This window comes from Salvia splendens, chromosome 1 (genome assembly GCF_004379255.2).
Source record: "Salvia splendens isolate huo1 chromosome 1, SspV2, whole genome shotgun sequence".
Taxonomy (NCBI): Eukaryota; Viridiplantae; Streptophyta; class Magnoliopsida; order Lamiales; family Lamiaceae; genus Salvia; species Salvia splendens.
In genome coordinates, this window is record NC_056032.1 from 11,036,986 (window position 1) to 11,048,968 (window position 11,983).

Genomic DNA, 11,983 nt, shown 5'->3' on the forward strand with positions numbered 1-11,983 from the left:
GAACGATAATACCTAATTTAATTTCAGAATAAAAAATTATGTAACCCGTACGATCCGATCAAAATGTGTTGAGCGACGTCTATTCCAACTTCTATTTCTCATTATATCACACAAGTCGACTTTTGTCAAGGGGAAATTTTCTAGTAACATGATCAAAAGTTTCAATATCATCCAAATAAAGTGACATCTGATAAGAAATATTGGAAAGTAATTTTCTAATTATAGAAAATATGGTAGATCTATATGAAATCGTCAAACAGAATTGTAGGCTGCGGAAATAATGGTTGGCATTCAAAGAAGAGAACAAAGAATATCCCTTATTTTCCTGCAGATTTAAATCCCCAACCACAAAACTCATTAAATTTCTTGCATGCTGACTTCACATATACATGTACATCCATTTCACATCAATATTCTTTCTTCCCATCACCGTTTAACCTTTGTGTATTTTTAAAAAATATTACTAGTATCAAATACTCCCTCCGGCCCATTCAAAATATCTATCATTCTTTTTTAGTTTGTCTCGCTCAAGATGTTCACTTTCTGTATTTGTAAATAAATCTGTCTTCTTTTCCTCATTAAAATATTCAACTACTTTTTTTCTCTACTTACCCCGCCTAATAACTCCTCTTAAAATCTCGTACTACTCAAAAATGTAGACATCTTGAGTTAAACTAATGGAGTACTTATTATCATATCAATACTATAATTTCGTATTGAATACATGTCGGTTAATTATTTAAAAAAATTAATTATATTATTATTGTATTACTAAAGGGCTTTTATTTGAGTATTGATCTTTTAATTAAGACCTTGTATTACTATCATGTTATATGGAATTGAATTATTATTGTGTGTTGCTATCGGTTACTTCATCCGTCCCCCATTAATTGTCAAGTTTGGTTTTGGTACGGGTTTTTAAAAATATAAAGGAAAGTGAGTTTAAAAGGTTGGTGGAATATGAGTCTCACTTTTATTTATTGGTTTTATAATGAAATGTGAATGAAATAAATTAGTGTAATGTGAGGCCTACTTACCATTTATGGTAAAAGTGAAAGTGGACAATTAATGGGGGACGAATGGAGTATTATTGCGTCTTATTACATGACGTGAATCGTGTGCTTTTGTGTTCATATAATATTTGTGTCATGTTGGGTTTGTAACCATTCCACATCGGATGAGTAAAGGAAGTTGAAAGCAATATATAAATATTGTTCAACCTCAATTAGTTTGAGACTTTATGGGAGTGACCTAAAAATAAAGTCGTGCGAGTGAGCTCAACCTAAACGAACAATATCAAACTAATGTGCAGACGACGATCCTAATAAATGTTACCAGAGCCCTGGATGACTATATGGTCAGGGGTAGTTGAACTATATAAATACTGTTCAACCTCAATTAGTTTGATTCTTTTTAGAGTGATCAGAAAAAATATCAAACTAATATGCAGTCGAGGATCCTAACATGCCCTGTATCAATTGTGTCATGTTCGTGTCGAGCAAATATTTATTGGGTCGTGTTCATGTGTGGTCTTATAATGTGTATCTTGTCGTTATTGTGTACCCAATAACAACCCAATATGCACGATTTAAAAAGCTTAGAAAAGAAACTTATATTTTACATAAATTAAATTAAATCATTTTAACCAATATCTTGCTATAAATATATGTTTACGAAGGTCAGTGAAGCACAACACATCCTCCAAACCTAAGAAAAATGAAGCCACTAATCATCCTCTTATTGATGCTATTTGCGTCGGCGATGAGTGGCGCGGCCCCAAGAAATGGGTTAAGTTCATCCAATTACTACTCCACCCCGCCACCACTACATGGCCATCAACCACCTCCACCCTACTACCACCACCCTCCGCCCCACCACCACCATGCCCCTTCCCCAAAGCACACTCCTCCGCCACCTTCCCCAAGACATTCCCCTCCTCCCTATCACGGCCATCCTCCACCCCAACACGGCCATCCTCCACCTTCGCCAAAACATGCTCCACCTCTGCCCCATCACGGCCATTCGCCACCTTCGCCAAAACATGCTCCTCCGCCCCATCACAACTATCCGCCACCTTCTCCAGTATATTCTCCTCCGCCCCATCACGGCCATCCGCCACCTTCGCCAAAACATGCTCCTCCGCCACCTTCTCCACCTCCGCCCCATCACGGCCATCCGCTACCTTCGCCAAAACATGCTCCCCCGCCACCTTCTCCACCTCTGCCCCATCACAGCCATCCGCCACCTTCGCCGAAGCATGCTCCTCCGCCCCATCACAACCATCCGCCACCGTCACCAATATATGCTCCTCCGCCCCATCACAACCATCCTCCACCTTATGCTCCCCCGCCACATCATGGCCATCCACCACCACCACCACCACCATACACACACTCATCACCCCCTCCGCCGCCGTACTAATCACCTCCGTAGCCGGGTGAAGTAGTTTCTCCGAGAGGGGCTCATAAATGGAGGCGATTACCACTTTAGTTTAGATCAAGATCATACAAAGTGGAATATATATAATTATTATAGTGGGGTATTTTGCTTTGTATGTAGCCACAGCAATAAATTTATCAAACTCCATAATTATAAGAGCAGCTGGTTAATTATGAGAACTAATCACCATGTTTTATTATATAGGGACTATGTAGTTATAATACATACAGTTACAGAGATCAACCCTAAACATGAAGAGAGAAGAATAATATTCTCACAGTCCATTTGAAATTTTATAAGGGTTATGTCGTTGACAAAAAGACCAATCTGAATAATTGAATAATGAACAATGTCGATATTCAGCTGATTATGATTAATATGAAAATCCAACTTTATGTTAAAAAAATGGGAGACTTAGGTACAACCTTTGCTACGATTTTCTATAGAAATATTCTTATAAGCTCATGTCATAACTTTTGTAAAAATTGAATTATCCCTCACAAATTCATTTAAATTGATTATCTTAACAATAACACAAGCTATAGCCCAGTCGAAAGCAACCTGCAAAAGTGCTAACAATCGCACCTAATTTCATACTAATATTGTGGAATATAAGTTCAAAAGGGAAATCGTCCATACTCTAAACTAACATGTCACGTAAAAGTTATTCAAGTACAACATTTCCTATCCATAATTTCAAAAATAGCAGGTATCGTGCAGCAAGCAAAATTTAATAAAAATATGATAAATTGGAGATACAGAAATAGAACATCAATCGCCCCAGTGCAACTTCACAAAACCAGCAACAATCTACAATTGTAATTACGATATATAGAAGTGTATATACACAGCCAAATCATAAAGTCGTATAGAGAAAATTAAAGAAAAAAAAGTCGATGAAAATTAAAAATACAGAGCTTACGAAATAAGTCCTTCCGGAAAACCTCAGGACAGTGACGAACAAGATCACCTAATTCATCCCGGATGGCACTGGAATGCTCACATCTCTACATTCTGCACAGATTAAGCAGCTGGCTTCTTCTGAGGGGCACAGATGATCGAGAACCTCTGTAGATGGCAAAAGAGCATATGATGTACAATTGTGGGGAAAAAGTTAAAGACGGTCCACATGATCAATACTTGAATAAGAAGCAACCAAATGCCAATGAAAAAACCTACAAAACATGCAGCATACAGTAAATCCTCAGTTCATACAGAAATTTATTCTTGTAAACCCCATTACTGCACAACAAATAGCATGTTACAACTCCTCAGGCCTTTTTCGACCTATCCAACCACAATAGGTTACTTTAGGAGTTCTTATCAACTACTCCTTTCGTCCAACGAAGATGACCCACTTCCATTTTTAGTTTGTCCTAACCAAGATGTCTCACTCCTGAAAATGGAATCACTTTTACTTCCACTTTATTCTCTCCACTTAGCACACAAAATAACAATGCATAAAATTCCGAGTCATCCAAGGAAGGGTTCATCTTCCATGATTTGGAGGGAGTAGTATTTACCTTATTGTTAAATTTTTATTATTTGAATGGCCATATTAAGCTTTGCTGATACAACACCACTTTATCCAGGCAATGCTGGAGAAGGGCATGAAAGCGGAAACATATATGGTAAGAGAACTCAAACTTAGAGAAGTTGAAAATGGGGTCAGCATTAAGCCATTAAGACATCTTTCATGGAGTAGCAGTTTAAAACAAAATCTGAAAATATCTACTTATCTAGTAACCAAACAAATTAGAAAGGATGATCTCAAGTGGCAGTACATGATGTCAACCAGATAAGAAAAGTTGATCTGTCACCCAACCATAAAAGACACGAGGACATATAGAGGTAAAAAATTTTTAAAAAAGGAGGCGGCTAGTGCCATATTATGCAGGTTCAGAACAGACCTTGAAGGAGTTTTGACTGAAATCTTACTGAGTTCTATACTACCAATCAATCATCAATTTCCACAAGGGTCACATGCCTCCATGTGAACTATGTTATTCATTCTTTTTTAATTTTCCTTTCTTTTGGATAAGGAAGGGGTGTTAAGGAGCATAAGAGACGATAGCAAACAAAATCACCACAAACCTGGGCAGTCAAGGAGAACTGGGACAGGTGTTATCGTACTAGCTTTTACAAGAACCGCTTTCTATCAGTTGGTTTCAGAATCTGAAAAGAGCACATCAAACTCTCATCAACACTCATCATGGCACCAGCATTGTCGAATTCGCCACAATAGTTGGGAGCAGAAAATATAGTAACTAGCTGCCTATCGGCGAAAAATTCATATCCATCTTCTACAACCTGCTTAAGAAAATCCTCAGTTAGATGGCAGAAATAATATAAAATAGAATTAAAGAAAACATTACAAAAGAAATGGAAAAAGTAATGCCTGGTGAGCACGACACACGAGGTCCATATCGTGCTGCATCAAAAATTCAGCGACCTTATCAGCACCAAATGTGTATGAGACTCCCCTATCATTCATTCCCCAACCTTTCATTTCTCTACTGGGATCGGACCAAAGCAAATCACAAAGCAGACCAGCATCTGGGACATCAGACGGACGAGGTAAATTTCTTATTTGGTCCAAGTTTGTCAGGTCGGGAGAAAGCCCACCATGCATACAGAGTATTTTATCATCTATAAGAGCTGCCACAGGAAGGCAGTTAAAACAATCAGTAAAAACTTTCCACAGTCTAACATTGAATCGACGTTTACATTCATCATAGAATCCATATATCCTATTGATGGAAGCACATTCATGATTTCCTCTTAAGAGAAAGAAATTCTCAGGATACTTGATTTTGTAGGCAAGAAGAAGGCATATAGTTTCTAAACTCTGTTTGCCGCGGTCCACATAATCTCCTAAAAACAAATAATTGGCCTCTGGTGGAAATCCCCCATATTCGAATAGCCGTAGAAGGTCTCCATATTGCCCATGAATATCACCTGAAATCCAACATAATTTTCAATCACAATTTTCAATTAAATTAGAAAAATAACAAGACAGTAACAAGCATATACATACAAATCCGATAACTTTTAATCCCTTTCAATGACAGGGAAGTAGAAAACCAAGCAGCTTGGTTACTTTTCAGCTTCCTAAACATTAGCTCCATCTTACATGCTACGTGAGATTTCTCCAACGTATGCTAGGGGCTAAATGAAATAATAGGAGCACAGAGAAAAATTAATGCAGCTATATGCTACTGATTTGTCTTAATAAGAAATGACAAATGATACTGCAAAAGACGCAGATTCTTAGTTTCTTACATCCGGTGACGACACGACTAATTCGCAACAAATAAAGAAACTAGCTTCTTGCCAAATAGCATGATTCAAGGAACATCAATATTTAAACATGGTGTTTGCTCCTATGACCTATCAAAAAAAAATTAAAGATAAAGAAAGAGTAAAGCATGTCTTGGCTCAATAAAGGCAACATTATACATCCAAATTAGCTTCATGAATCACGTGCCAGTAATAAAGATAATTAAACTAAAATCTTTACATCATATCAGCATATAAACATATTCATAAGCTTATGCATGAAAACAATGAGGGATAGTATCATAGTAGCAATAAACATGAAAGTATCCCAGAAAAAATATCTACTAATTATTATTACAGCATGGTCCACGAAATCAAAGGAATAAACAATACATAAAATCATTAGTCACAAAATCATTGGGAATCAATGGCAATCATTCATCCTGCCTTTTCTCAGGGCCACCCCGTATTACAATTAACATTTCACCAAAGATGGTAGAGACTAGGAAACTAAAAGATGTAGGGGGAAGAGACAATTTTTGAACATTTGGCATAGACATAAAATTTTGGCAATATGGGGGCAATTCCACCACCTCTAATTCAGATGGAGATTCAATCCAGCCCATAAAACACATACTCCTATTTCACATAACTCGCAAGTATAAAATTCACAATTTCACACAACCAAAAATTCGAACAAAAATCATATTTAAACTTGAGAGTTGAGACAGCAAGAAAACCACCGGTTTGTAAAGAATAAACAACATGGACTCTGAAGTGTCCAAACCTAGACACACGTATACTTCTGAAAATGACGAGAAAAGGTGCAGATACGAAGCTTCAAAACATAAAGTGTATGATTTCGTCACCATAGAATGTGATATGGAAGCAAACTCTTAAGAGCAGGTATTCGCCATGAGTTCAGCTAGAGCAGACGTACAGCATCCAACCCATAACTAGCATCTAGCAATTTTTACCAAATGCAAAATTGGTGAAAACGTAATGCATGTGGGGTCAAGGGTCGATAATTTTGCTCATGTGTTTTGTTTAAAAATAAAATAAGAAGAAAATGCACTCCATTCGAACTATATTCCATACTTAGGTGCTGAGATAAGTTCGAAATGAGAGGGTAAAGCCCTTCTTACAAACAAAATTCCTATGCATGTTTCAGATTGCAGAGAATGCAGTTAATGAAATATAGATACTGTTTCTACATTTAATCCACCCTCTTACAACCAAAAATCAGACAACCAAAGCCATTTTACTAGCACGAAACAGCATAATCAAATCACATGCAAGTTAGGAGCGAATTAAACGTATATAAGAAAAACAAGTTCCAAAATATAAAAATCATATCTCGTGGACCATAATCCGATTAAGAAAAGACCCAAAACGAAGAAATTTTTATACCGCATATCTTAATCGGAGCTTCTAGCTCGAGAAGAGTAGGCTGAGAGAGGAAGATTTCACGCGACGTGGTACAGAGAGCACGGATCTCATTCTCGGAGAGCTGCACCTGACGCACAGTCCGCGCATTGCGGAACTCGAGCAAGCGATTAATTATGTCATCCAACAAGGCAGGCTCTATCCCCTGCCCATTCGCCGCCATAGCTTGGCTCACCTAAAATTTCTTCCGCGACAAACCCTAGATAGGAAAAGAGGGATGAAACCCTAGGACGCACCCCAATCAAGAAAACAAATTCGTCAGCTCTTTATGGCGAATAGGTGGATGGATAGAAGGGAATCTGGATTCAGGAAGTGAGGATTTGGAACAAGAAAAATGAAATTTTTAAAAAAAAAAAGTAAAAATGGGAGATGAGGCGGAGGCGACTAAATCCTAACCTATAGATATATAATTAAAAATTTAAAACAATGAAATCATCGTTGCAAGCCATAAATATTAAATACCCTGCCCTCTCTTGATGGAGATTTTGGGACTGGACCCACCCTTGCTCACCGCCTCTTCTATTTCTCTGCCTCTGCAATTCAAATTTAGTGCTGTGTAATTCTTCTCGCTTGCTTAGCATTAAAATCAATGCCATTTTAAAAGTTTTTACTATTTTTTAATTAGAGAATAACAATGCAATGAGTCCATAAAACAATATAAAACCAAGGGAAAAAATCATGTAAACGCACCAATTTTGCTTGTACTACATAAGAAAAAATGAGCGAAACCAAAAAGCTTGTGCTAAGGCATGTAACCGGCTCTAAGCGGGTCCATAAGGCTATCAATTGGGCTAATTGGGTTTGGTTGGGTTTGGTTTGGGTTCGGGCCAATTCACTCCGGTTGTTGGACTATTTGAGTGCGGCTATTCAGGATATGATTTTTTCGAATTATAATTTTTTCAACCCTAAACATAATCCATCGGGTTACGATAATCCATCTGGCTATTCAGGTAAAAAAGCTTTCGAAAACAATCTCTCGTAATCAAATTTTTTCTCTGTAAATTTGAGATATTTTTTCTCTTCTTAGTTATTAACTCTTTTAAAATCTTCAATTTTTCATGATTTTCCTCAATAATAGTTGGAGATGGGTCTTTCATCTTGATCAACTACAACATAAATCAAGATAAATCAATTTATTTTGATTTATTGCATAAATAATAAAATACAATCAATTTGAAAGCTTGTGTTTGATACACTATTTTTTAGCACTACAACTACTTGCAAGTATACAAGGCAGAAATAATAGCTAAAGGTCAGTCCCGGATATCGAACGCGGGTAATAAATTTACAGACTGTCTACCACATACTCAGTCTCATGTACTATTTGGACACACAGTTGGGATTTGATTAAACTAAGAAAAACAGAAAATAAAAGCAAGTAAAGAAAGCAATTAAATGAAAACAGTGAAACAGTTTCGCAGTTTGCAGTTAAATTGGTTTGAAAAAGCAGATGAGACAAGCAGATGAGCAAGGTACCAACGCGAAGCCCTTTCAAAGACAAAGATAATGGTATGTAGAACTCCCTAATCGAAGTTCAGAATCGTCGGAAAATTGAGTTTGAACAGAGGCTATTGTGCGCGAACATGCCCAGCGGGCGCTGGAGAGAGTCAGAACGTTCTGGAGTGATTTTCAGCGACCGCTGGATTGCCTTCTGCTCCAACTTCCGAACTTTGACGTTTTTATGCCCTTTTTAGCTCTATTTTGCACGTTTCTCACAAAACACGTCAAAATACCAAAATGGATAAAATATGCAAATAATGGACATGTAATGCAACTTTGACACTCAAAACGGACCAAAAAATGACCTTAAAATAATATAAAATCCGAGCGTATCAGTGTTCGCGTCATTATTTTGGCATTGATCATAATCACTTCTTACGAAAATCATAAATCATAAGTATCTTATGTGAATTATTGTTAAACACAATAAATCTATTGAGATTTTGATGGGATAATTCTCATTTTTATCTTGATTGGCTTTGACGGTGGTAAACCGGTGGTGGCGGATGATGGAAGAATGGGTCGAGGTGGAACTTGAAAGTTGGTAGTGTGCAACCGTGTAGAAAGGTATGGAATGAAGATTGAAGAAGATAAGTAAATTGTGGCATATGAAATCCAAAAGTACGAGAGTATTTTTAATTAAAAACTACAATCCATTATGCTGACCTGCAACCCGTTTGGGTCAACCCGTTTAACCTGTCAACACTAACGGGCTAACCCATTTAGCATGTTTTTGAGTAGCGAAATTACAGTCCTAATCCATTAATTTTATTGGGCTATTCGGGTCGACCAATGGATTTCGGGTTGGATTGACATTCCTAGCGGTCCATATCAATCATATTACTTATTTTATTTTTTAGCCAAAAAAAATTGATGTACTAACATTTTTAAGAGTATATTACTGTACTTTATTTTAATTTATATATTATTCCTCTTTTTGATTTGTCAATTAAATATAATTTTTTTAAATATGTGTCTAAAATAAATGCATAAATAATGGAATGGGGTATGGAGTATACCCTTTGTTTCACATTGATAGAAAAGGAAAAAAATCAACAAAAATCAAATAAAGATAAAATAAATGCATAAATAATGGAATGGGGTATGGAGTATACCTCTGTTCCATATTGATACAAAGGAAAAAAATCAACAAAAATTAAATGAAGACATAAGGCCTAAACAAAGAATCAACGGAGATGAGCCATATCATAGTATATGGATACAATGATTCAATGTTAGAGCATCCACAATAGGATGCCCTAGCCAATAGACTAGCACTAGCACTAATCAAAAACACCTCTTGCCACATTATTAGGACTTCCCACAGCCTGCCACATCATCAGGATTTCCCACAGCCCAGTAATAAGCTAGCACTAGGACTAGCCGACGCCTTAGCCAATCAAACAAATTCACAAATACAGAATTAAAAATTCGACACGAATATGAAGAAAGTGCAATAATAATTTCATTAATTAAAAAATAGTACAATTAAAAAAAAGTCTAGTAAAATTTAAAAAAATAACGATTCAAACAAGTTACAATTAAAAAAAGTCTAGTAAAATTAAAAAAAACAACGATTCAAACAAGTTACATTAGATATCAGCGTACAATCCTACGCGCCCATAACTCTTCAATTATATCATGTTAGAGTCGAATATGAGCTTTTTGTTGGCGAATATCAGCAAATGCTTGGACCCTTTCGGCGTTCCCCCGGGGTATCCTCATTCGTACATTGGCGGTGGCCACACCGTTGCTACCGGCAGCATCTTCAGCGGCCCAATCAGTCAGTTCTGGGCCTTTATTTTCGATGATCATGTTGTGCATGATAATACATGCGTACATGACATCAGCAATGCAGTCTTCATACCACAAACGTGTTGGACCCTTCACCGCCGCGCATCGAGACTGGAGCACACCAAATGCTCGCTTCACATCCTTGCGCGCCACCTCCTGTCATTGCGCAAAGTAAATCTTCTTTGGATCTGTTGGGCATCTGATCATCTTCACAAAGATGGGCCACCTGGGGTGTATCATATCCGCCAAATAGTAGCCCATATCGTGCTAGCCAGACCAACGCCCAGACACTGCTCGTTGAAAAGGCGTGACGACTAGAGGACGTTGATGTCGTTGTTCGACCCGGCTACCCCAAAATACGCATGACAAATCGATAGCCGGTAGTCAGCTACGGCTTCGAGGATCATTCATGGGATTCTTGCCTTTGAAGTCGGTTGTGTACATCCATTTCCAGGTGGTGGGGCAGTTCTTCCACTCCCAATGCATACAATCTATGCTGCTCAACATTTCGGGAAAACCGTGCACCCTCTCGTGCACATCCATAAGACCTTGGCAGTTATCAGGGGTAGGCTTTCGAAGATACCTATCCCCGAATATGTGAATGACGCCCCGATAGAAATGCTGCAGACACTCGCGGGTAGTCGTCTCGCCTATGTGAAGGTACTCGTCGAACATGTTGGTTGCGCCTTCGCAGGCTAATTGCCTGATTGCGGTGGTGCACTTCTGTATCGAAAAGTGATCGGGCCTACCACTCGCATCCTCCCTGAACCGGAAACACTTGTACCGAGCCTCTAAAGCTGACACGATACTCAGAAATAGCGGCCGGTGCATCCTAAAACGCCGCAGGAAAAAGGACTCCCCAAACCGCGGCTCCTCAATGAAGTAGTCGTCAAACAACCGTTGGTGGGCACCGAGGACCGAGGTGGTCCCGGGAGACTACAACTTGATGATGGATGGGGCGAGGGACCGTCGGCTGCTGCTGCTTCTAGCGCAAGTGCTCTTGCACCAACCGATTTATCTCCCCGGACGTATAGGCCCACAACTCTTCGTTAATTCGCCGCGAGTCGTCAGCATCACCATCATTAGCCATTTTTTATCTACAGATGAGAAATGAAGAGAGGAGGAAGAGAAACTCGTTAACACAAGTGGTGGGAATGAAATGAAGTGCAACGAGCCGTATATATAGAGTTGGAATAAAAAAATAAAATAAAAGGAAAAATGTGCGCGTCGATCATTAGCCGATCGTGAACGCACAATAGCGAACGAGTGATCGGCTAACGCCCTCCGACCGCGGACGACCGCTCGTCCACTCCGCGTTCGTCCGTCCCGTTCGCCGACTCCAATAGCGGACGAACACGACGCCCGAGCCGCTAGCCGGTGGCTTGGGCGTGCTGTCACACCCCAACCCTTCTGACGTACTTACAACTTAATCTTAAAAAAAATATTTTACTAGTGGTTTAAATGAGCCACAACTCAACATATATAATTTCTACCTTTTATTTCACATCACACAAATATCAAACAC

The 11,983-nt window shown here is 38.5% G+C and overlaps 2 protein-coding genes across 3 annotated transcripts; both read right to left on the minus strand.

Moving 5' to 3' along the window:
- Window positions 1–3,229: 3,229 nt before the first annotated feature.
- On the minus strand, window positions 3,230–7,597 carry LOC121742077 (serine/threonine-protein phosphatase PP1 isozyme 2-like). 2 transcript variants are annotated; one of them, XM_042135111.1, is made up of 4 exons: window positions 7,129–7,597; window positions 4,838–5,397; window positions 4,534–4,749; window positions 3,230–3,507 (listed from the first exon to the last, which is right to left on the minus strand). In XM_042135111.1, exons 1-3 carry the CDS (start codon window positions 7,325–7,327, stop codon window positions 4,579–4,581), a joined length of 930 nt encoding a protein of 309 aa, XP_041991045.1. In that variant the 5' UTR covers window positions 7,328–7,597; the 3' UTR covers window positions 3,230–3,507; window positions 4,534–4,578. The 2 variants fall into 2 exon arrangements, with proteins under 2 accessions (XP_041991045.1, XP_041991054.1); XM_042135120.1 differs by having other exon boundaries at window positions 3,230–3,614.
- Window positions 7,598–10,842: 3,245 nt separating this feature from the next.
- Window positions 10,843–11,289, minus strand: LOC121794156. Its single transcript, XM_042192240.1, has one exon. The coding sequence runs from the start codon at window positions 11,287–11,289 to the stop codon at window positions 10,843–10,845; it is 447 nt and encodes a 148-aa protein (XP_042048174.1).
- Window positions 11,290–11,983: the final 694 nt, after the last annotated feature.